Genomic DNA, 27466 nt, shown 5'->3' on the forward strand with positions numbered 1-27466 from the left:
TTTTTCTTTTTCTTTATATATATATATATTTATTTATTGATGTTTCACTAGCCGGCGAAATACACTGCAAAGAAGAAAAAATATATTTGTGGGTTCACAGACCTAGGATTTTGTTTTTGTTTTTCTTGTCGCATAGCATATGTGATTTATGATAGAAGAAATTCCTTATTAAAGCAATGATGATAATTTGGTACACGTGAACAGAAAATTTCAAAGAGAATGTACAGCGAATGATTCTATTGATTAATATCTTGTTTGGAGGCAAAAAAGATATGATATTAAGCAGTAATCAAATCACAAAGATGATATTTGAGATCCGTCACTGTTACCATCACCAGACACACTCTAAGTCTAATTGATTTAATGCACATACCAATAGTTTTCTTCTAGCTTCAGAATGAGATGATAATTCAGTAATTACTTAAATGTGACTTGGTTAAATGAGAAAATAATTACCTTCAAAGATGTTTCTTGAACCATGAACAGATTGATTAAAAAAGCATTTGATAGTCATTTCGTACGTGTTAAGTTGGTTTTTAATTGTTGATACTTACAGAATGCATGCGATTCTGGTTTTCCTTCTTCCCTCTCTTTTCTTCTGAACTCTAATGTAATTTCTTTTGATATTATATGTTATTAAAGTTATAAAAATTATGATTTAATGTTGTATTTTAGTAAGTTTTTTTTTTTTTTTTTTTTTTTTTGTTTAGCTTAGTAGCATTATCTTAAATTCAGTTATTGTTCTATATATATACTTTGGTCTTTAACTATTTCCTTTTTTTTTGTGAATGTATGAAAAAAATGAAATTCTAGATCAAGATAAAATTTATGCACTATTTTATATGCACTATGAAAATAATGACTTTCCTTTGGGCTATATATCTTCATTTTATATATGTAATTTGTTTGATATCTCCACGTGATCATTCTTACGTTCTGTTTCTTAATGAAGTCATCAAAAACTTATTGCTGTGGTATACTAAGCAATACCACAGCAATAAATATAATTTGCTACATCATATATATCATCAGCCAAATATATTTTAAAGTCAACAACTTATTTCAATACTTTTTTGTCAAATTTAATTATATTGAAAAATTATTATATAAATTTCATATAATATCCGACAAATTTTCTGAAGAATTAGATACATTTAATAAGATTTTTGGGTTTTTGGAATTAAATGTTCACAATTTTGTAATTCCTAATGTGTTTAGAAGATTTTAAATACCAAGTAAATATAATTTTTAAAATTTATTACTTTCAGTCTTTTTTTTACGTGTTTGATATTTATTTTGTAATGAATTCTGATGCAGGAATTGTTTCTGTAAAGAGCATTTTATTTTAAAATTAAAAAAAATCATATATATGTTCTAAATTTTGCACTCAATTCCATTCCACGCTGTATGCTTTTCATGCATGTTATATGTAACGCATGATTTCGGAAATCATCTCCATTTTATAGGTGCTTGATGCATTTAATGTTGCCAGCGAAGACTACATTTGACGGAAGATTGACTACATTTGTAAATTAATAATATAATTACAATGCACTCCCGAGTATTCGGCTTAATGTGGCTGAAGGGTAGACTGGATAACAAAAAACCGGGAGTTCTATTAAATCATTTCTTTGCCCACCAGAAAACAAAGTTTTTTATACCAAACTCACTCTTATAACACGTTTTCTCACTTCTTACTGAGATTTAAACCCTCTATTTATCTCAAGCCACGTAGAATATGAACGCCGCCCGGGGAATCACAGGTTTTTGCTGTTACACCGGAGTCTAGTCGCTGTATAGCGAGTAATTTCTCCTCCATAGTCATGACAACTTTATCTTTGGGTAATCATCCATTTTGAAATATTCACTGTGTATTAAGCATATCCCAAGAACAATTTAATTATTAAGCACATCCCCTGTACGCACTGTGCAGTTATATTTAGAAACAGCAGCAAGAAATGAGCTCCGTTAAACGCTGATGAAACCATGAACAACGAGCTGCTCTTTTCCTGTCACAACTTGTATTTTGCACACGAAGCTTAGAAGGATCGTAGCAGACGCCCGCTTCCAATGCCTTGGTAATGTTGCCAATGCAATGCCTTGCCTTCCTCGTTTAATTACGATAAAAGAAAAGTAGGCCGGATAGTACGGAAGCCGGATAATCACGAACCGGATACTCGGGAGTGTACAGTAATTTATAAATGTTGTTACAACATTTCTTGACAGATTTATTCAATCAGACAGGATAAACAGGATAGAATAATCAAGTTTATTCGAATTGCTTAATATATATACAGACGCACATAAATTACAATATTTACAATGAAATTTTTCTCTTTCAATATAAATACTTCTTTGCAATGTAAGCGACACAAGACACCTAAAAATTTGCTAATTGCTTACAAGGAGTAACCACACAATCTCGACACAAACAGTATCTTTCACATCTATCAACAATTACATATAATATACACATATCATAAAGGTAGAGGAACATTAATGCAGAATTGTTTTGTACTGCCACAGTTTTACACTAAAAAGTGATAAACAATAAGTCGTACATTATTTTTTTATTTATATGATAACAAATTGTTTAAAGGAGAATGATAGAATCAAGCCATATAGAGTTCAAGGTATGCAAAGGAAAAATATAATTTTTTTTTTAAATGTCATTCCAGATTTTTTTTTTTTTTTTTTTTTTTCCTTTTTCTATTTCCAAATCTTACCTCATGTATCAGGAAAATATTGTAGCATCCGCAATTATACAAATAAATAGGTTAATTAGAAAGAAAAATCATTTGTTGATTAAAATGCATCTATCTAAACAACTTTATTTGTTAATTTTGAACGAATATTTTGAGTCAATTTGATTTTTTCAATGAAGTCAATTTATATGAAAGTTCTGTATCAATTTAATATAGAGTTCAAGGTATGCAAGGGAAAAATAAAATATTTTTTAAATGTCATTCCAGAATTTTTTTTAGCTTTTTCTACTTCCAAATCTTGCCTCATGTATCAGGAAAATATTGTCGCATCCGCAATTATACAAATAAATAGGTTAATTAGAAAGAAAAATCATTTGTTGATTAAAATGAATCTATCTAAACAACTTTATTTGTTAATTTTGAACGAATATTTTGAGTCAATTTGATTTTTTCAATGGAGTCAATTTATGCTTATATGAAAGTTCTGTATCAGTTTAATATTTCAATTTATGATACAGTTTTCAAAAGTAAATGAAAGCCGGTTAACAACGTAAGACACCTTGAAGTTTGATGTCAGATGACATGCGCAGAATAATTTCTCTCGCGATTCAAACAAAAATACTGTATTTCATTTACATTGCAATTTGATTAATGATAACCAAGCATAAGAACAACTATACGGAAATAATATTTTTATATATACGAGTTTTAAGTTTTATTAAAACATTATTGAAAACAATAATTAACAATTTATTATAAAGAACTCTATTAAAAAAATTATTATCATAAATACTTAACAAAATAGAGAAGCATATTTTAACTATTTGCAAAAGTTATTAATAGAAAGAAAAAAAATATCTGGAAAATTATTATTATTTTCAAATGGTTTTTTGAGTTTTAAACTATTATCTAAGGAAAAAAAATAACCAATTAGATCGAATGCTGAAAGCATATAAAATGCATTTTCATTTGTCAACAATACAAACACAGGCTTGTAAGAGAAAAAGGGGGAAAGGTGTAAAAAAATACGGCTTCTCTTATTAATATTTTTTAATAATAATCTATAATAAAGGACGCAAAAAGAAGTTAAATTATGCGCGAAGTTATTATGTCAGATGCATCTTGCAAAAGAAGAAAAATAAATGTCTTATTACTATGTAGGCAAATGGTTGTTTAACACGCTATTACGTTTGTCGCGGATATGAATACATATTAGTTAAAAAAAATTTTAATCGAAACAAGAAAACCAATAGAGAAATTGCATCAATCATATTCAAGATTTAAAGTTAGTGGAATAAAGTTATTCAGAATGGTATACATTCCATTCAACCCACTTAAATTGATTTTAAATACGTCTAAATTCATTCAAGCATCTTAAAGTTGTTTTAAATTATTGTCTTTAAGTTCGTCTAAATTCTCAGGTGTTAAAATTAAAATTTGCATAAGAAATGAAGTTTACTTCCTTAATGCAATTCATAATTCCTGAAAAAAAAATTGTGACTTGTTACGCAGTAGATCGAACAAATCAACAACTTAGAAATATTTGATGCATTAATTTCCAAACCCAAAACTAGTTTTGGGTTCAGCTCATTTTATTGCAATGATTTGGAACCTTTCGTTAAAGATGACTTAGTATATAATTATCTTTATTATTATACAAGTAAAGATCGACACCAATTGAAAAATAATAGTTGTTTACTTATGACTCCCAAATTGCTGCAGAGATATGAACAAAAAAGTAAAAAAGAATAACTGAAAATATTTTTTTTAAAAAAAATTAACCCACAGATAAAGAATCGAATTTCACTTACGATTATCTCAACTGAAAATGACAGATATTCTCAAGGCGAACAACTGAAAAAAATAAATTATATAAAAAAAAGAAGGCGTCGGTCCACGACAGCAACTTGCAACTGAAATGGCAGTAGAATCTTATGGAACCATCTATTCTAGAAGTGGTGAAGGTCACAGATCTATCCTAACAGACAAACGAATAAATCAGCAGATATAATCACTTTCAAATCGAGACCTGTGACTGAGATTACTTACTCTACCTGCCCTGAGCAACCTCTGGGCGCACGGAGGTACATCATTCAAGTGTAATTGTAGGTGTTGGGAATAAGCAGTCAGGTAGTTAATTTTAAGTGCCACGTGGGATTATAAATAACTAGGGCTTTGTTCTACCTTGTTCGGACATCGAACGCGATTGCCATGGCAAAATTCTGCGCGATCATCATTTTTCAAAGTATCTCAACTAGCTGAGCAGGAAGTGCCCATTAGATTACACAGGTTTTCGAACTGAAAAAAGAATAACAACTAAAGCAATATTGATTTAGAATTTATTTATAAGTGACATGGTTGACTTCAATCGGGGGGAAGAATTCAGATATTGAACTGAGTAATTATCAGTTAATATAATCTTTGTTACCGTCAATGTGTCAAGTTAGAATAAAGGGTTTTCGTTGCCCCGGATAGTATTGGGAGCAGGACGTCGTGAAGAAAAAGCAGTTACGCATTTAAGTCAGTAACTAAATAAGAAGAGGAGGGGCCAAAAATATAGAGTACTTTCTAGATGCCATTTATTCTAGCTTCCAGATGCTCGCACTAGTTCACTTAATCTTTTTTTTTTAATCCGAATGTACATTCTATTCAATTTATCAAATTTGATGGTATTTAAAATTAAGTCTAAGAAGATTAGAATTATCAAAATAGTTACTTATTTTAATGAATTGATAACTGAAACATTTTATTGTTTTTAAAATCGAACGAGGAAAGATATATACCATGCCCCAGTTACCATTTTTCTAAGTTACCAGGTGCACACAGCAATTGCTAATCGTTTTCTTTTATTTTTTTACTGTTTGGTGCATTTATAAATTAAAATTTAACACATTTGATGATAATTAAAATTAAACGCAAGAAGATTCTGTAAATGATTATTAAAATTATTCCTTATTTTAGTGAATAAATTAATAAATAAGAACATCATTTGGATCGGATGCAGACATCTAAACTTTGCATTTTTGCAATACATGCTCTGATTTTTTTTTTTTTTTAGACATAAGATTTTTTTTTACATAAGATTTTATTCCTTTTTTTTTATATAAAAAGGAATCTATGGCATTTTAATGTTGCAAAATTTTATTTCGGCCTATTAAATAATTTTCAAGAATTTTTAATATTTTGTATAATGGAAATCCATTTCACTTCTTAAGGCGCAAAACGAAAGTAATGACACAATGAAGAGTAAGACAGATTACGAATAAAGTTTATAAGGAGATGTTTGTTATGTCGTTGCATACCCATGTTAATTGAATCATTAACTTCAGCGGGAAATCTTCAGTATTTTCTTTTAAATTAACTAAACGAAATTGCACCGAATAGTAAGAATTTTATCGAATGAAGAGATTCTTTACTGACTTCAGTGTAAAGCTAATTAAATATAGCAAAAACAATTCTTTTGCTAACAGGAAAAGAAGAAAATATATTGAAGCAACAAATTAAATATGATTTACAAATACAAATATTTAGAAAAAGGTTAACATAGGCGTTATTTGAAAGTCTATTTACTAACTCTTCAAAGTTCCCAACTTTTCGTTTTTTAAAAATTATAATTAGCTTTACAAAATTAAAGATCCTGATCCCACTATAGGCTTGAGAATGACGAATTTCAATGGCTTTACCATTATATTTTGAAAAAATTTCAGGTAAAGAAAAGGCTGAGTCCGAGCCTTAACAGGATGAATCCAATGATAGATGCATCAGGTTCTATGATTTTGCATCATCCTTTTTCGATGATTAATAGAAAAAAGTCACAGTACAAAGAAGTAGGTGCAGAAGCAATAGTGGAATAACAAATCTGAAGAAAATTGCACTACATGGAAATCATTTCTGAAGTGACCAGCACAATACCACGAAATAGGAAAATTCACTCGCACATTTAAACTATACAGTTTCTTCCAAAGATTGTTTTGCTTTCAAAAAACTGTCATGAACCTTAAAAGTAGTTAGTAGAGATTCAATACTGGCACCGGTGACGATTGTTGAATCGGCCTTCATACTCGTTGGTTTTCTGAAAAGATTTCAGTATTCCTTATCACAGTCAACAAACATAAAATAAATGTGTAAACATGAAATCACTAAAATTATCTGGCTTACGAAAAGTTATCGAAAAGTTCTAATTTTATTTTTTTCACCACAGTTCGGGTGGATTTTCAGTCCAAAGATATTTGCTTTAACTTTGGTGAATAAGTTGTTGAAATGTTTTTTTTTTTTTTTTTTCAAATTTATACGTATTTTCTGCGTGTATAAAGCAAACACACCAAACATTCAAGTATTGGATTTTTCAATCTTGGATTCTAACATCAAAATGCTACTTCCATGAAATACTTTCGGCCGTGAAACGAAATTTCAATATACGATTCGGAAATGTCTGTTGCAAAGATTTGGAAAGAGGTCTCAGAGTTTTAGGTTAGTTTTAGTGCACATTCCCGTAACAGTAGCCTCTTGACTAGGCTGAAGAAGTTGACTAATTTCATCAACAATCTCTCTTTAGAGTAACACAATTGCACACATATGTTTTATTTCAAATTTTCACCTGATCAGCCTTTTGTGGGCGAATCTTTTGGTGACGGGGAACTCACTGGATCATTTCTCACTTGGAGAGGAGGTAAATGTCCCCCAGTGGCCAATCTGTGAAAAGCGGACTCAGCATTCGTAAGAGCAGGCAGGTTATAAGGTGCAAATCGATGAGCTTTTGGACTTTTTACCAAGGAATTGCTAGTACCATTGGCGAATGAAGCAGGCTCCTGATTTCCAACCAATCCATCTTGAAGACTATCCATCAAAAGACGATTATGACCAAGTTGAGCATGGAGTTGCCTCATGGCTGCTAACTGGGCGCCATCAGTTGGCGGAAAGAGAGCCCCTAATTGCTGTTGAGTCGAGGGATTCGGCATCAGAAAGGGCAAGTGTCCCATCAATCCTGTGTAGAAGGACGGAGGGTAGGGTAGAGGCAAATACTTCTGGAGATTCTCCAAACCCCCAAAATCACCACCGCTGAAGAGTTTTTCGTGCATCATTCTCTGTTCGACTGCTGATGCTGAAGATCCCGGAGATGTTGATCCAGCTGGAGAGGTCGGAGATCCTCTCGGAATGCTAGAATCGAACATTCGCAGGGAATTGCTCCCAGGAGAGTGATGTGTTTGGTGGTGTCCGTTAACAAGTGTTTGTGGCTCCAAATCATCTTAAGAAAAAACAAATGAAAATATATTGTTAATTTCTTTTAACTTTCATATGTCTAAAAGAAGAAAATGCGAGACAAATGATTAAGGAAATAATTATCTTAATAATGTTTAGGCGAAAAAAAAAACATTTTTCAGCAGCAAAATCTTGTTTCTAAAACTATTATGTATTGAATGATAGAATCATTATCCATAGAAAGTGGCATAGAGGGTGGGATGGGATGAAAAAGAAATGATAAAAGATATAAATTTTTGAGCACAACAACTATAAAAAAGTTAAACCATATAAGAAGTGAGCCATAAGAATGGATTTCAATTTTTATGAAAAAGCTGCCATTAATATTTTTTTGACTTAAGAAACATTTTATTTCTAAATCATTGTTTAAAAATAATTTATTGGAAGTAAAGCATTAAAACTATTCTCATTTGATATTTACATTTTTTAAAAATTATTAATTTTCATTACTTAATTATGTCTAAATTAATTAATTTTAATTTATTGAAATATATTCAAACAATGAAGACACAAATACTGAAATATATTCACACAATAAAAAACAAAGAAAAAGAATTAAAACAAAATTATATAATTGAGTGATTTTTTTAAATCAAATTATACGCTATAAAACAACTATTATTTCAGTGAATTCATTTTTTTGTTTAATCATGCTAATGAGAAATTACTATTAGTAATAAATGCCTAATAGTAGCCCTTTATTACATAAACTAATACTGTACTGTGAATATTTTTGAATAAATTTTTAAAGCTTTTAGATTTTTATTTTGTTTTGCATAAATAAATATATAAAATAACAAAAGTTTACTATGTATCATATAAATTGTTCTCTGGTCAAACATGCTTAATAGGAAACAAGCATCAGTCATGACTTCCTATAATAGTCTCCTGCTAACTAATATTATAATTTTATTTTTTTATATCCAACAATATTTTCATGTATCATCTGTTCAAATGTACTTCGAGATTAAATTGTAAATAAATAATCATGTTAATAACAATGTATGTAAAGAAGTATATCATCAACCAAAGTTAATCGAACCCTTTCAGCCTCACATTTGCACAGCAAATCATATCGATTTTGGATAAAAATTAGAAACTGTTCTCCTATTGCGTGATAAACCAATAACACGCCCCTCGCACGTCGTGCTGCCAACAAGGCCAAAAATTGGTTGGAAATTGTTCTCCAATAAAAATAGAACCAATAATACACAATCAACATCGGTTGGGTAAACGAAATCTCTCCCTGTTTAATATTCCACGCCTGCGACATCTTCATTCACTATTAAAACTGAATACATTTTGAGTCATTTTGAAGAAAAACGGGCATTTCCAAAGTGCCTTATGCAAATCCTCCAGGAACCTTAACTGCTATTGCTGACGATCCTAACTGTTCTGTTCACGCGACTGATGTAATAAATGGCCTTCCATTGTAGAGCGGAGAATGGCAAGCTGTAAGTGCCAACCAGCGTTCGACCGAAAGTTGGCTCATCAATTATTCTTCGTTTTTGCCATTAGTGCTAAGTTTGTCTACTGAAGTGTTGTTAGTTCTGGGTGGTACGGTGCGTGGCTCGACCCGAGACACGTTTTCCTGTGGAAGCCAATTGAAAGAAAAGTTTTTCGATTGTATTCAGTACAATTAACTGATTCGATGTTGCCTGATGATCCTTAATGGTTGATGTAACATGTCGGTGTCGCATTTATGAAAACTTGATGTTTTTCAATCGCTGTGAAATTGAGGAGTAAGGCTTTATCTTTTCCTGGCTGTACATTGTATTAGCTTTTTCTGAATTCATTTTTTTGAAAGGAAATAATTTTAGAAAGCCATATGCGGAATATTAAGTTGAGAAATAATGGAAAAACGAATTATATTTAAATAAAAATGATAGAGTATTTCGAAAGTTTTGTCCTTTAATGATTTCTATTTATTATAATGATCTTTTCTTTCATTTTTATGAGTACGAAGTGCTTTCAGAGAGTTCATATTTATTTAAAACTACATGGCCATGATGATTTATCTGAGTTTTTAATTAATTCAGTTTTAGAAATAAAAAAAAAATGAAATGCGATCAACCGAATGATGAAGAAAATATGATAATAGTTCAACTGGTATTACCTGCTCAATATTATATGCATAATTGAATCCATTTTCAAATTATAGTTTATTCAAAACTAATATTTTAATCATTTTATACCTCACTATCTCGTTAAATTGCTCTAAATTATAATGTTAATATCTAGTTTAAACTTAATGACTTGTAGCATTAATCATATGTTTATTTTTTCAAGTAGATTAATTTTAAATTAAGAATAGCATTAAGTTCCAGTTTCACTTCATTTTCTCTTGAAGCTGAGCGCACACAATATATAACATTATGCAGAAACAAAACAGCAATTTTCAATATTAGTCGTCTTTAGCCTTATATCGGCAGTTCTTGAATTATCTGTCCTAAACCCAAACACGCATGGATTCAGGATTGCGAAAATATCCGCAGGGTCTATATTCAATATATTTAAAAATATCTATCCGAAACTTCTATCTACTAGACATTTTCATTATTTCTTAAGGTATAAAGAGTTAAAAAATGTCGCTATTGAAATAAATAGAGTGAATTTCAGAAATTGCGAAAATATCGGCGGTGTCTAAATTCAATGTATTTAAAAATATCTATCCGAAACTTCTACCTACTAGATATTTTTCATTATTTCTTAAAATATAAAACTTTACAAAAAATGTCGCCATTGAAATAAATAGAGTGAATTTCAGAAATTGCGAAAATATCGGCAGCGTCTAAATTCAATATATTTAAAAATATCTATCCGAAACTTCTATCTATTAGACATTTTCATTATTTCTTAAAGTATAAAGCTTAAAAAAAGTTTCGCCATTGAAATAAATAGAGTGAGTTTAAGAAATGTAAGCAATTATAATATTATATTTAGTTTTTTTTTTCGTATCATCAAATATATATATATATATATATATATATATATATATATATATATATATATATATATATATATATATATATATATATATAATTATCCAAAGATCTCTTAGAATTTTGCTTAAATACAAAATCATTGCTACTTATACTTAGTCTGAATTGATATCTAACACATTCGGTTAATTAAAATTAAAAATTAATAAAAATCTTACTTTACTAAACAGGAATCTTTAAATCAGTATGAAAATGAATAATTTAGTCTTTTTAATACGGAAAATTAAAATAGGAATTTTAATAAGTCAGTAATCTAAGCAAACAAGTTGGTCTCCAAAGGCAGCTAGTAGTAAGAAAAGTTTATCGATTTCCAAGATTTCTTTAAAGTTCGCTAAACAATTATTTATTAATTACGTCATTAATCGCTAACTAAAAGGATGGTTATTTCTAATTTAAATACCAACTTTGGAGACAAGACAAAGTTTTCCGATGAAAAAGAGTTCGAGCTAGTTTAAAAAAACTACAAACCAAAAACAGATTGGGAACAGAAAAAATTTAAGAAAACTTGTTCAAACCTCTTCTTTTCTTATCCCTTTATAGTGTAATTAACACACGACTTCAAATCTAGTATAAATATTTAATCGTACATTTAATGCCATTCCGAGTGTGGTCAAATTTAGATCTGGACTGTAACGTAAATATTTTTTTTTGCTTCAAACATTATTTTCATGATCTCGCCACTTAATGCGATTTTAAAACTAGTTTATCTTTAACCAAACGTTTAACGGAATGCCACTAGAGTCAGTCCTCGGGCCATTAAACCTCATTCAAAGGTAAACATTTGTCTGTAAAGATAGTTTTTCTCTAAGGATGGTTCTTATCACTACAAACGAAATAAGCCGTAAAAATCTCTTCCTAGAACCCTCTCCTTTCTGCGTGCCACTAAATCCAAGCTGATGGTTGACTGACACGCCCACAACTAACACCTCTTTTTTTTTCACTCCCCTTAAAGCCAGACAAAGAATAGCACGCTCTCGTGAACTGCAACTGCCACTTACTCGACCCCCTTATTAACCTCTATTTTTCCCCCTCGCATATTTTTTTTCTCTTTTTCTTACAAATTTTTCTTGTCACCTTCGCCTCAGTCGTTCGTCATTTGACGCCTCACCTCGCTCTTAACGATGCCAATTTGAGCTAAAAAGTTGTCTATTAGGATTTCTATTCGGTATATTTTTCCTCATGTTTAATGATGAGCAACAAGATAAGTTAAATATAGACAATCTTTTTTTTTTCAGTCTAAAGGTTATGTAAAGTAGTAAAATGTTTTTCCTTACAAATTATACCAATTACCCTCGATTGTTATTTGATGCTTCAATTCACTCTTTGAATGTCAATTACTGCACAGAAATCGCCTGTCACGAGTTTCTATTTAGTTTAGTTTTTGTATGTCTTATGAATGTTAGGCCATGAAAGAAATCGCCTGTCATTAATTTGAATTAAAAATTTAAATTAACATGCACCATTTATTTTAGACAAAAAATTTAATTCAAGATTACATTAAGTAATAAAGCAATGCCTTTTCTTACAAATACTTCTTGTCACCTTCGCCTCAATCGTTCATCACTTGACACCTCACCTCGCTCTTAACGATACCAATTTGAGCTAAATAGTTGTTTATTAGGGTTTCTATTCGGTATATTTTTCATCATGTTTAATGATGAGCAACTAGATCAATCAAATAAAGACAATCTTTATTTTTTTTTCAGTGAAGTTCGCACTGAAAGTTATGTAAAGTAGTAAAATGTTGATTTTTTTTACAAATTATCCCTATTACCCCAGATTGTTATTTCAAGCTTCAATTCACTCTTTGAGTGTCAATTAGCGCACAGAAGTCGCCTGTCCGAGTTTCTGTTTAGTTTCATTTTTGTACGTCTAATGAAACTTATGCCACGAAAGATAATTTATATTGACACGCAATATTTCTTTCAGACAAGAAATTTCATTCAAATTTACATTAAGTAATAAAGCAATGCTTTTTCTTATGAATTTTTCATGACACCTTTATATGTCTTTTGCTGTTCTTTACAATAATAAGTTTTTACATATCAGTTGGTTTACGTAAGTTTCCTATTAGAATTCCAGTTCTATTTAGTTTTCGTCATGTTTAATGAAAAGTCATCTGAAATAATTTAAACAAAAAAAAACAATTTTTTTAGACAAAAAAAGTTTATTAAAGGTTAATTTAATAAAGAAATGCCTGTTCTTACACATTTTTCATGTCCTCTTTGTTTATATCTCGATATATCAATGTTCTCTTCATGATTCAATCGATATATTAGCACTTCTGTTCGGTACAGTTTTCATCATGTTTGATTGGGGGAGGGGGGATCATCAGAGATAATTTAAATAAAAAACATTTTTAAAACAAGAAAGGTTATTGAAGATTAAGTAAAATAATAAAGTAATGCATGTCTTTACAGCTTCTTTCTACCTCATTTAATTATCACTTGATGCATCAACTCGTTCTTCACGATGTCAATTTGCAATCAGCAGTCGTCTTTTAAAATTTCTTTTCGATATTTTTGTCATTTTTTAAGAAAACACATCAGAAATACTTTAAATAAAATCATAATTTTTTTTTTAATATCTCAAATTTATTGAAGGTCATGATAAAGTACTGAAGTCGCATCTTCTTTCGAATTTATATGATTTTTTTTTTTTTTACACTGCTATTTAAACTTCTTCCTAGTGCGTAAATGTAGAAGCAAGATTTTTCACTGTTTTGTTTCTGCGTGATTTTAGTATCAGTTCAATATATTAATATTTTCAAAATTTAATTTCCTATTAATCATTTAATTTTTTTCAAATGAAAATTCTATTTGGTAATGAATTTGTAAAAACATTGATTATAAAATTCTTTCATTATAATTATAATGAATTATGGGTTATTTCTAAAACTAAATAGCAGAAAATAATAAAAGAAATATCAGTAAATTCATATAAAAGAAATATTCATATGCTAGTAAGTAGAAAATAATTTCGCTATCACAAATTCGTAATGTGCTGGAAAACAATGCAATAAGGAAAATAAATCATAATGATTATTATAAAAAAGGAAATTCCTGAATATTTATCAAAAATTAAAAATCTTACAAATGGGATTTTTGCTTTTACAGTTTGGTTTCTACCGCCCGGATTTTTAGTTAAAAATATTTTCTATTTCCTAGTACTTGCCTTTTTCTAATAAAACCTGTTTTTTAAAAATATTTTTTTATTTCATATACATGTTAAAAAATTCGAAACAGCGTGGCAAAGAAGTTTTCGAGATTCCAATTGCATTGCAATCTAAGAATAAGATAAACTGAACTAAAGAGCAATTGAACAATTATTCATAAAAAAATAAAACTTTCTCTTCCTAAAAATAAAAAAAAGTGTTCTTTCCATTCAAGATGATTGATACCTTGAAGAGAAATTTTATTGTTTGTCAAAAAATAAAAAATAAAAATTATCTCTCCATTCAAAATATTTGGTATATTATTTGAAGAAAAATATTATTTGTTATTTCTCTAAATGTAAATGTTGTAAAGTAAAAATGTTGTTTAGAATCGCGAAGACAAAATTTATCTCTCTAAAAGTAAAAATGTTTCTTTTCTTTAAGAATGTTTAAGGTTTTAAAGAGAAATTCTTTCATTCTTTAAAATGTAAAAAAAAACAACAACCTGTCATTCCATTCAGATTGTTTTGAACCGTATTTTCTGTCTCTCTAAAATAAGTTCTCTCTTCATTTTGAATACTTAAAATCTTGAAGAGAAATCTTGTTCAAACTAAATAGTAAAAAATTCTCAGTCCATTCAGAAAGTTTGAAATCTTGAATAGACAAATAGTTATTTCATTAAAAATATTTTTTGAAAAAACTTGGAATTTTTAAGAGAAATATTATTATTTCTCTAAATGAAAAATGTTTTCTCTCCATTCAGAATGTTTCATATATTAAAGGTAAATTTTGTTATCTCTCCAAAACGTTTAAAAAAAAAAAAAAAAAAAAAAAAAAAAACTATTCATTTAAGAAATTAATCTGAAATCGTGAAGAGAAACTTTACTATCTCTTTAAACACGAAAACATTTCTCTCTTTAGTATTTATTCTGAATGTTCGGAATTTTTAAAAGAAATTTTATACCACAAATGGATTATCTGATGAAAATGCAATGAATATAAATAGAAAAGATCACCAGCAAAGACGAATGCGAGGTCATCTCTAGATTTGCATTTCAAAGAACTATTACGTGACTATGAGGACAGTTTAAAGAATGTTATTATTTATCATTGCAATAATCTGAATTTATTGCTTTTTGTGCCACTTTTTGCCAATATGGATAAATTAAGTAACAAGAAATAAAATAACAAACAGTTTAATGAACGAAACTCATTTTTTTAAAAAAATTATTTTTTATACACTTATTCACAAACTAGTCCTTTGACATGGCCCGCTCGAGTTCGTAAAGTCGTTAATCCACTGAATTTAACTTGATCACGTTTTAATTTTATGGAGATTTTGTTTTTACTGTAACGACAAAGAGGAAATGGTTTTTCGTTAACTTGTGTCGTGTTCACGGGATTTAAGGAACAAAGACTTATCTAAACTGTAAAACGACTCTCTTTTTAACAGATGCACGTTTAGCTTGTTACTTTCAACAAAAATAGTAAAATAATATACACGTGTTAGTCTGCATTTCATTTCAAGTCATCTTATGCCTCAAAATATTAAACAAATGATTAGTTGCTTTGTAAAACGAATGTAAATTTGGTATACGTAAATTTAGAACGATAAGAGCTATCTAGAGTTATTTAAAAAACACGATTAAATATTATGTACTTTTAGGCCATGTTTATCTGCAACTATGTTTAACTTAACTTAATTGTATCATGAAAAACTCGACATTTTAAATCTTAAAATGGGGTAAGAATCAATTTTATGCAATGATATTTTCAGGAGCTACAGCAGTAAAACGAGGAAATGTCACATAATTTTTAATTAATTGAAATTATAATAAAATTTTTCACAAAATCACTTTGAAGTTCACTTTGTTCGACTTATAATACATTTGGGCTAAATTTGTACTCTATCAAACAGTTTGACTGTTCTATACAAAGCAATTTACCCCATAGAATACCAAAACATACATACGTTCTCCTTGATTATTTACAAATATTTAAGTACATAGTTAAGTATGAAGTGTATAATAAAAAAATTCTTCAGCGTATAATAGAGTTAGACCTTATCTATTTTAAAAAGTTTAAAAAGTTCTGTAGGAATATATTCCGCAATTATGTCTTTTGTATGCTGACGATATCCATTCAAAATTCCGATATCCCAATTTCTACAAATTTCCAGCACGGCTTTTGAGGTGGATTTTCAAACTTATGCGTTGATACGGTGCCATACAGTGCAGATTTTCTGAAAATGCCGACTGAGATTTCATGAATTTTTTTTAAAAAAGTTAAGATTTAAAACTCCAATGTTTATTTTTTAATCAAAATGTTGTTGAATTTTTTTTATTTAGTTGGTGAACATTATATTTAAACGTCTAATTCTCATTCTTTAAATTACTTGACAAGAAGCCATTTTCTATTTTATATATACAGCATATCTAACCACTGAAAATCCGGGCTATCTCAGGTTTGAATATCAGATGTAACTTCAGATGTAATTTCATTTTAATTATTGATGTTCAGAAATTTGCAAAAAGATTATAGATTTGAAATGTTTATAAAGGAATTCGTTTCCATATACTTGATTAATTTTGATTATTCACTTTTTTAGGCAAGAAGCGATGAAGATTATGCCGTTTTGGAATGCAGGAAGTAAGCAGTCATAGATGTTCATCCTATTGAATGCTTTTTTAAAAAAGATTCCTGAATAGATTTCGCTTTAACCAAAGTAAAATACAGACAGATAAAGTAGACCAATTTTGACTATTAAGTCATAACAAACGATGAAGATATGCTGGATTCTTTTTGATTATTAAGCTTTTTGGCAACAAGCGATGAAGATTATGCCGTTTTGGAATACAGGAACTAAGCACATATAGATGTTCATCTTATTAAATGCTCCTTTTTTTAAAGATCCCTAAAAATATTTCGTTTTATCCAAAATAAAATACAGACAATAAATAAAAATACAAAGAAATAAAGTCGACCAATTTTGACTATTGAGCCGTTTCCCACAGCAAACGATGAAGCTATGTTAGAATGAATTTTGACCATTAAAATTTTTTCCAACAAGCGATGAAGATTATGCTGTTCTGGAATACAGGAAGTAAGCAGTCGTGGATATTCATCCTATTGAATGCTATTCTTTTTAACAATTCCTGAAAATATTTCGCTTTAACCAAAGTAAAATACAGGCAATAGATAAAGTAGACTAATTTTGACTATTAAGTCATAGCAAACGATGAAGGTATGTTAGAAAAAATTTTGACTATTAAAATTTTTGGCAACAAGCTATGAGGATTATGTCGTTTCCGGATATAGGAAGTAGGCAATCATGGATCTTACCGAGTGCTATTTTCTTAAAAATCCCAGAAAGTAATTCGTTTCACAAAAACAAAATTCTGAATATATTAGATGATTTTAGTAATTGGATCGAGGTCTAGTTATGGGATGAAGTAAGTCCTATGCATATAGCTTTAAGGAATAATATACTAACCATGCATTAAGAAAAGTTACAAGGAATACAAAATATATCATGTAGTACCATTATCTGGGGTGTCCACGTCCACGTTTTCGTTGTCACTACTATCGTCTGCTTCGTCCGCTCGACCATCTTCAGGCGGGGAAGCAGTCAAAGATTCTTCCTGGTATGAGTGAGAACCGAATAGGGAGTTCTGTCTTCTGAAACAAAGGGTATTTTGGGAATTCTATAGTCATCCGAATAATGCAAAGTCACAAGAATAGGAAAATATGATATTTGAATGTCATATTTTTTTAATTACATGCATGAAGGATAATCATAATAAATGTATGATGATGAAATAATGCCTACCTTTTATCTTTTCTGGCAGCCCCTGAATCACGGAATCCTTTAGCGAAAGGATTATTATCAATCTTTAACCTGGTGATCTGTTAGAAAAAAGAAGTAGCATTAATTTTTAGTTCATACTTTTCTAAACATTAAAGTAAAATAGTAGAACTCCGATAATTCAAAGATTTTAAGTTTGAATTATTCAAGTTTCGTCAGTAATTCCATTTTCCCACTGATATCTTGGTTTTCATATTAATATAAGATTAAAGTATCTTCTATAATTCATACTATACTATAATTATATACTATAATTCATACATACTATAATTGTTTTTGATTAATTCACAAACATTGAACGAAATCTAGGATTACTGTCAGTAATTTATACATTACTGACTGAAATACGGCAATGCTTTACCATTACTAGATTTGAGAATATTTATAAATTAAATGAGCACGATTGTAATTTCGATATCAATTATTTTATTTAGGTAAAACTAGTTATTTACATATACATTATAATCTTTATGTTTTGTTTAATATAAATCATAATAACTATTGTATTCAATTTTTAAGTTCCATGTAAAAACATTTTTGATGGTTTCATTTGCCATACATGCAAACAAGTCGCTTGGTTTTCCTACAGAAGAGAATGCGATGTATTATTGTCCATGAAAAAAAACATGGATTTTTGAAATTCACAGCACATATTTGCAAAGACTTTAATTGTATAGCTATTGAGAAATAACTGTATAACTATTGTTTTCAATTTTTCTCATTGGATACACAATATTTTAGGTAATTCCATTTGACATATACGTAAACAAGTCGCTTGGTTTTCCTACAGAAGAGAATGCGATGTCCATGAAAAAAACTCCCAAGGATTCTTGAAATTCAATCCACATATTTACAATGACTGACCTCGAGATTACTTCACTTCATATTGCAGTAAAATCATCACAGTTAATATTGGACATTAGGAAATTAAAAAAAAAAAAAAATAAGAAATTGAAAATTACGGAACTTCACAAAATTTAATCTTTACTTTATAAAAGTTAGAATGTAAGTGCACTCGAGCTTACGTCAACGCATGCACGAAAGTTTCACTTACATCGTGAACTTCAATGTGAGAGCTACTACTATTGATTTCATTAAGTTCTTTTCTAATCGTCAAACCGAGAATTTCGACAGCTTTAAACATTCCTAAGATCATACAGATGATTTGCAAAATTCCGCGTGTAAATCGATACAGTATTTTTTTTATAATAGAACTTATATACGAGCGTAGTCTTTTATATATATATATATATATATATATATATATATATATATATATATATATATATATATATATATATATATATATATATATATATATATATATATATATATACACATACACGAGGGAATATCAGTAAGTAACGCACACTATTTTGAACTCATAATTAAAAAAAAAATGCAGTAAATGATAATAAGAAACGTAAATGGGAGTATCGCGAATTTACTACTTTTCAACGTAATTGCCATTTATATTGAGGTATTTGCCCAAGCGCTGGATCATTTTGAAAAGTTAGATCTCATAGAATGTTGTCGGCTGCTAGAATCGAGGTGCTTTCGCACGACCTGTTTGAAGTCGCCTTCAGATTCTAATCGGCAATGAACCTCTTCATGGACCCATACAGATGAAAATCTGAGGGTTCCATTGTTCCGCCTGTTTCCTGGAAAGTTCCGGGAGCAATTTTGCGTTTTCCGTTTGCGCAAAAATGCAAAGATTCGTTTGGGAAATTTGAATTATTTGACCATTATGCTCCAGCCTTTGTCTTAAAAATCATTTGTTACATTTTGTTTAAATTTACAGGAACGCCAAGGAAAGAAAAAAAATTCTACTGGTTAGCTTTAATTGCTTTTTAATATAAATCTTCCAAAATCGTTTCAATTTACTAGGGAGTAAGTAGAAGACAACACATTAGAAATAATCATATTTTGAATCAATTACATATTACACATTGTGATAAAAAATAAATTAAATTGCATGGCATCAATAAATCATCAAGAAAATTCAATTCAAAAGCAACGCTAAATTAATGATAAAGCTTCCAAACGTAGAGAAAAACAAAAGTAATATTAAATAAAAATCAGATAAAATGAAATAAGTAATTAATTTCAAAGACGCTCTCTAGTAAATTGATCTTATTTTGCAAAACAAATCTATAAAATTATTTATGAGAAACAATTAAAAATTGATGCATTACGTAACTCAGTTTCATCAAAAAGAATACATTACACTTGCGCTTATTTCAATAAAATTCGCGAGATTAAAGTAATTATTTCACCTCCGAGCCCATCTAAATACCATCTTGGCACCACTTTAAATATATCATGGCAAATTATTGCTTATAAATTTAAATTTATCAGTTAAACAAGAGCTTTCTTCCAAATCCCAGTCGTTCCATAATTTTTAAATACTTATTCATATTAATCCAGTTAGAATTTCATGCAGAAAAAGAGCGGAAATGAAAAAAAAAATCCAATTAAGAATGCAAATATTGCAGTCTTCGAATTAGCAAATGAAATAAACGAGCTGAGATTTGTCCATGACTGAATGAATATTTTAACAAGATTTTTATTAATTTCAATCATTTATTGTTGCCATTTGATAAATGGAGTAAATGATTCTAATAAATAAATGCGAGTCGAATTTGAAATAACGAAAGTCGTTTGCTGTCTCCAGAGGCGGAGCAATTATATTTTGTCATTAAAGCCAATCTAGTAATGAATTCAAATGAAATTAAGAAGGAATTCTTACTTGTGCATGAGATCTTATTTGCTAATTAGGTTTCATTAAACATCGTTTTATTTGTTTGTTTGTTCCCGTTGGGATTTGCTTTTCATTAAAAAAATGAGTATATATAATCAGCTGTAAAAAATGTTGACTTTAATGCTAATTATATTCGTTTTCTTAATTATTGATGAAATATTTTTTATGCTCTGTTTTTTCACTTTAAAAGAAAAAAAAAAGGTGATTAATATTCTATTCCTATGGGATTTGTTTTTCAGCTTTGTTTCATTAGAAAGCTATTGTTTTAAGATAAAAAATATATGAAAGCATATGAGCAAATAATTTTTTTGATATTAATATGTAAATAATAATTATTATAATAATGAAGATATATAATAATATTTAAATTTAAATAGTTTTTTTTTTCTGTTCGAATTAAAATAACGCCTTTTTTTTTTAAAAACTCCGCGTTATAATGTTTTTTTTAAGAATTATGTCAAAAACTTTCATTTCCCGAGAAAAGAGTTTGTCATGTTAAGTATCACATATTTAAACATTTGTCCGTAATTTTTGAGAAATACATGATTTTTATGGATTTGGGTGTTAACATATTAAGAGTCAAGCTAAAATTTAAAAAAGATTTTTCTTTGGGAGCCACGGTGACATACATAAAGAAATTCATTAAATGCACAAAATTATTTAACACAATGGTCTAATTTCAGATGGTTATATAAATTTCTAGTAAATATGTATCGGAATAAAAATCTGCATGCAATCCAAATTATTAAAGTTTTGCTTGGGTAAGTAATACTACCATAAGTGACTTCACTTAGTCATATGGACAACATCCATAAAATATTTCATTTCGTTCCTGATGCCAAGAGGCATATTTGCACCAAATGACATGCATCTACACATGTATGCTCTGTATGTAATGATCTAAATTTTTTGAAATCATTCCGTTGATTCCATTTCATTGGGATTCGCCTTCTCCTTTGGATCCAAAAAGTGATCAAATTGGAAATTTGCAAAAAAGAATGCTGTACTTTTCCGTATGTCAAGTTAAAATATTGTGCTCATTGCTATCAAGCAGCATGCTATCGCCAAATATTCCATGTTGTCTCTAAACATTGAGGACAAAGTAGGATGAATAGTAGCCAAATAATGGTGCCAGACTTGTGGAGCGTACTCTTTGGTTCCAAACAACATAGAAATAATCATCATCAAGTTGAAAAATCGCCAGCAGTCACCGCCAAGCGCAATGTTCCCATCATTTTTTGACAACAATGTTTTACAAATAGGCAGCAAATGAATTCTTTCACCCTTTTATCCTTATCATGATCAGATCTGTTAATAACCTTTTAGATCTCACCTACTTCTTAACAAACCATTTTGCTTTCTTTCAAATCTTCAAGTCGATCGTTGGTAACGACGCTGACGTGCCATTGGGACCACTAAAATTTCAACGTTTGCTACAATAAAGCCTAATCATAGAGTCTACCTTTCCATAGCACTGATGTGGTGCAAATGGAAAAATACCGAAAGTGCTTTATACGGTAATGAAACGAATCTTCGCATTAATATCGCCCATATAATCAAAGGAAGATACATTAGACAACTATTGCAGGCGCATCAAAGTATTCTTTAAGTATCCTTCTATACCGAGGGTTTTTTCTTTCTATTATTATTTACAAGAAAGTGTAGAAAGTTAAAATTAATCTAGCGATTTATAATCTGTTCAGTTGAATAATGAATAATCCTGCAATAATCCTGACGCGTTATTGCCAAAAATATATTGTTCAGCGTAACATATATGACAATTAAAGCGTTCATCTTTTAATAGTTTGGAAAAAAATATTAGTAGGTGAATCAATAACATTTATGAAATAATAGCCAAATTCAGCTAGCACTTTTCTTTTTTTTATAATAGTGGATAAGTTCTTTAAGACATATTGCTCGTCTAACACAAAAGTAAAGTAGAAAAAGAATTTAACTAATTTAATGATGCAGATCAAAATTTTATATTTTCTCCTCGATGCAAATAATTTTTCAAACCAAAAATGTTCTTTTTAGCATGAAATCTCAGTTGCCCCGTGACCATTCGGAAATTCGTTCTGGTCACTGGTTTTGTTACTTCTGTTTTTTCAGATAATATGTGAAGATATCTCATATTAAAATAATGAAATGTAAAAATTACCTTGGGAAAATGTTAGTCTACAAAATGAATTTTTTTTTCTGAAGTCTTTAATTTTTTTTATAAATACATTATATTATAGAGTACATACCTTTTCATTTTGGTAGGCAGTGACAGCGATGAACTCCGTCTCCTTGAAGACGTACGTCCTGAAAGTGGAATAGGGGAGCTTGAGGATGTCGTTTGCCCGCACCAGGTGGAACCTCGGCTGGTATTTGTGCATCGAATTCAGAATCGTCTGAAACAAATGAAGAAAGTTTGTTAAAATTGTACACATCTCTATGTCTAGTGATAATAAAGATTATTGTGTACGTTTGAGGCTGCCTGTGTGCGTTTGATGCTCTACAGGCGAGACCGTTTGACCTCCAGCTATGAATTTCGGCACATATATGATTTGGAGGGTAAGAATGTGCACCTTGAAACTATTTTTGTAAATTTTAATTAAAATTTAATTAATAAAGCGAATGACCGTATAAGGCCGTTTCAAATTTTTTAAAAAAATTGTCTTTTTAATGATATTTGTTTAAGAATCGTATATATATTTTCTGAATTTTGTAAATTTTTTAAAAATTTTATATTGCATAATTTCTATCAATAGATTCATTATTGACCTAAGCATCTAATTGCTTTCATTGTTTCAACAAATATTTAATTGAGAGAATTTTTTTCATTGTTAAATGTTAAAGAAGGATTCAGCTTTTTATATTTACAAGCTCAATAAAACAACGAAGTTACAATACCTCAAAATTTAAAAGCTTAATGAACCGCAGATCTATTTTTTACACCTGGATTCATTTAAATTTCCATACACACAATGAACGGAAATTAAAAAAGGCGATTAAAGTAACACGTTTTAATATCTATCGGTTTGAGGGAATCATAGGCATGAAGCATCTAACGTTTTAAATAACACTAAAATGAAACACCAGCAAACTAGGTGTTCGCCAAAGGTGACTGGTATATATAATGCGTGTGGATATTTGAGTATTCAGTAAATACCAAATTGTTATTAAAGTTAGAGACAATGGGATGAAATAGCAATTAAAATACACATATGCTCCATTAGAAGGAATTATCTAATTTAAATGGTTCAAAATTTGATATTTTCTGTATCAAATGTTAGCCATTAGTGTTTTCATAGCACCACAGCATACAAAAGTGTTATTTATGTTATTTTAGAAAAGAAGCCATAAATGAAATGATATTTAAAGAAATAAGTTTTAGCTAATTATTTAAAATCTAATAAAAACACGAAGAAATAAACTTTTCTAATCAGATAAGCTATCTTCAGGAAAATCAGCCCCACTAGTTAAATTTTAAAATAGCATAAAAATCATTTTTTACAAATCTAGCCAAAATCTACATTAATTTTTAAGTAGCTAAAAATTCAAAATAAAAAAAAAATCACTACGAAGTGCATATCGCCCCATCCAAGGTATATTTACATCAAATTTAGTCTAGATCAAATTGTTTCGAGTTCTATAGCCTCAGCAATTGTACACAAAGCCCGAGAGACAGACATGCATTCTTCTTTATTATTTGTTGAGATAGAGATTTTTTTTTTTACGATTCAGAATTTGGAATATCAAGCGACAATTCTTCTTTTTAAAATTTATATAACCCTTTACCTTGAAATATATATTATGATATTAGAATCATAAGACGTTACAAATGGACATGATAATTATCTTTCTAATTACAAATGCGTAACTCTGAAAGAGTAATTATATTAGTACAGGCCTAAACGTGTCAGAAATCCATCCACTAACATCATGACTGTCTTATGGATCATAATTCTTGAAAGACTGTGTGCAGAGTAAATAAATGAGGAAATAAATTACAGTGTTTGGTAATGATATGTGTACACAGTTATCTGATAAGATTGTTCCAGGAGTGAAAATGATTAATCGATCATTCACAAAATAAAGTTCCCTCCGCCCAGTGGGTTCGATTGCGAAAGCTGCCCTTGGGCCAGTTATTTGTCATGATTGGGAGTTTCTGAAGGAAAAAAAAAAAAAAAATCGAGCCTCTCTATCGAATAGGATGATAAAAATTCATCATTAGCAAATATCTCGGAACAAAAAATAAATGTGGTAACTACCAAAATGACCCGGAACGTAGACGTATCTAAATATGCCTTCAATGACAAGTGAGACTAAAAGCCTCATAATTGCCGCTTATTTTGCCTTATTATGAAATATGATTTATTTTAAAGTAGGATACATTCCGGAGTTGGATTGAAAGATTAGGGATGAGGTGCAAAATCAAAAACATGGTGAGTTTGATTTTGCACTTACTTTTTTCATTGCCGCAGTATAGCCATATCTGACTTATGTCATAAAAGTCAGATATGGCTATACTGCGGCAATGATTCAAAACCTAAATATGCAGCCTGCGGATTAAATAACTTGTTGCGCGATTGGCTTAAGACAAACTTATAGCACGGTATGCTTTTAATTATAAAAGAAACAAAAAAATTATATAGTTGTTATTTCTTTTATTAAATGGTGAAGTTTATTTTAAACACATAACGAGTTTCAAAGTTTGGTTAAAGGATTATGGAACAGATATAAAATCGAAACGCATAATTCGACATAAGAATTTCAATGTTTTGGAGAAATTGTCAGACATAATTATTCGGTGCCAGTGTACCATGCGAAACTAAAAACTTCAAAGTTGCTATTTATTTTGTCTTATTATGTAATATGATTTATTTTAAAGTAGAATACATTCTGTAGTTGGGTTGAAAGATTAGGAATGAAACACAAAAACAAAAATAAAAAAACATAGGAAATTTTAGTGTTTTATGACTTAAAAGTCAGATATGCTTATGCTGTGCCAAAGATTCAAAACGCTGGATAAGCAGCCGGCGGACTCTACAGCTTGCTGTGCCAATGACTTAAGATAAACTTATAGCAATTAAAAAGAGGATAACAATTATGTAGTTATTATTTATTTTATCGATTAATGATGTTTATTTTAAACACATTAAGAATCATTGCTTGTTTAAAGGATTATGGAACAACGTAAATGTTTAAACGCATAAATCGACATAAGAATATCTATGTTTTGGTGCAATAATTAGAAATAGCTTTCTGTACCAATATACTAGGACAGCATCATATCATCAATGGCAAGCGAAACTAAAACCTGTAAAATTATTAACTAATTTAAATTAAATAGTTTGATCTATTTTAATCTTAAAAGATTAAAAACCAAACGGAAAAAATGAAACACATAAATAGAAAAATTATTGAATTTTTAGTGCTTTATTATGCATGAACTAAATATAGTTATACTGCGCCAACGAAGTTTATAAGCCAGGAAGGCAAAATGCTTTGTTATTAAATAAAATTAAATCGTTTGTCAACAAAAGCCAATAATAGCTCAGAGCATCGCAACATCTGACCGCAGTTTAAAATAATGAGGCTCATCTGAAGGGATAATAATGATAAATAAGGATGAAAATAATGAGCTTCAGATCATAAATAATGAGATTCAAATATCTCTAGAGTTTGCTTTAAAATTGTGTGCTGATCTAACAAAGCAAACCATTGCGAAATAATACAGAAAATGATATTTATATCTTTTAAAGAATATTATTAAATGAATTTTGTAAATTAGTTTGGCCAATTACATAGTTTGCAATGTTTAGAAATGATATAAAAGTTAAAGATAATTATATTCTAATTATGAACCCATAATAACTTGCATCTGAATCTCTTTTTTATTACCGCTTTCCGTTCAAATTTTTTTCCCAAATTATTTTTCTATTTTTTAATAATTTATTTATTTATTTAATAAATAACTACTTTAAAACTGCTATTTAGTTAAACAGCGATGATTCAATCAGTTAAATTCCTTTATATAATTATTTGGCATTCTTATTAATTATTAATGACGCTTTGATTTCAAACCATTAGTGAAAGCAGCCTGTATATTAATTAGATATAAATGCAGATACAATTTGTAAATATCTCAATATTTAAAAATAAGACGTCAATATTTTTTTTAAAAAAAGCTTTTTTTATAGCTTTTTAGATCTTTTGGTTCAGAATTTTTTGATTCTGAACAAAAATCAGGAAGAAATGTTATTTATCTATTATCTATCCATAATTTTGATTTTAGATTAAAATTATTTTAATAACTACCTTTTTGCGTACTATTGCTGAGGATCACCGAGGAAAAATTCTGAAATTTTTATGCCCTGAAATGTGGTTAATTAAATTTTTAGCTACATTGGATGTTTCATTTGCCATGAAAACAAAAATATAAAATGTCATATGCAATAAAATAGTCTTCAAAGTGAATATTTAAGAAATGAAAACACTTTCAAATACTTTTTTATTTAAGAAATGAAAACACTTTCAAATACTTTTTTAATGTACATATAATAAAGAAATATGCTTCCATAATATGTTTCTATATATGATTGATTTAATCTTAATATCTGAGTGTCATTTTTGGGTAAAAATTATTATAATTATACAAAATTTCGTAGTTTTTGCTTTATTTAAAAGCAATTTTTTCAGTTTGAAAATTCTATGATTGGATCCAGGTGTTAA

General features: G+C 29.1%; 1 protein-coding gene across 2 annotated transcripts in view; it reads right to left on the reverse strand.

The window, feature by feature from the left end:
* Window positions 1-2248: 2248 nt before the first annotated feature.
* Window positions 2249-27466, reverse strand: part of LOC129971506 (T-box transcription factor TBX3-like) — a 128938-nt gene continuing 103720 nt past the window's right edge. Inside the window, exons 3-6 of one of the 2 annotated variants that reach the window (XM_056085335.1) lie at window positions 22993-23139; window positions 17950-18026; window positions 17662-17795; window positions 2249-7950 (exon numbers count right to left, since the gene is read on the reverse strand). In XM_056085335.1, the coding sequence (XP_055941310.1) occupies window positions 7307-7950; window positions 17662-17795; window positions 17950-18026; window positions 22993-23139 (1002 nt within the window). In that variant the 3' untranslated portion in view covers window positions 2249-7306. Of the gene's footprint in view, window positions 7951-17661; window positions 17799-17949; window positions 18027-22992; window positions 23140-27466 lie in introns of both variants that reach the window. The other variant, XM_056085334.1, reaches the window with a different exon arrangement.

The sequence above is a fragment of the Argiope bruennichi genome, chromosome 6, assembly GCF_947563725.1.
Source record: "Argiope bruennichi chromosome 6, qqArgBrue1.1, whole genome shotgun sequence".
Classification (NCBI taxonomy): domain Eukaryota; kingdom Metazoa; phylum Arthropoda; class Arachnida; order Araneae; family Araneidae; genus Argiope; species Argiope bruennichi.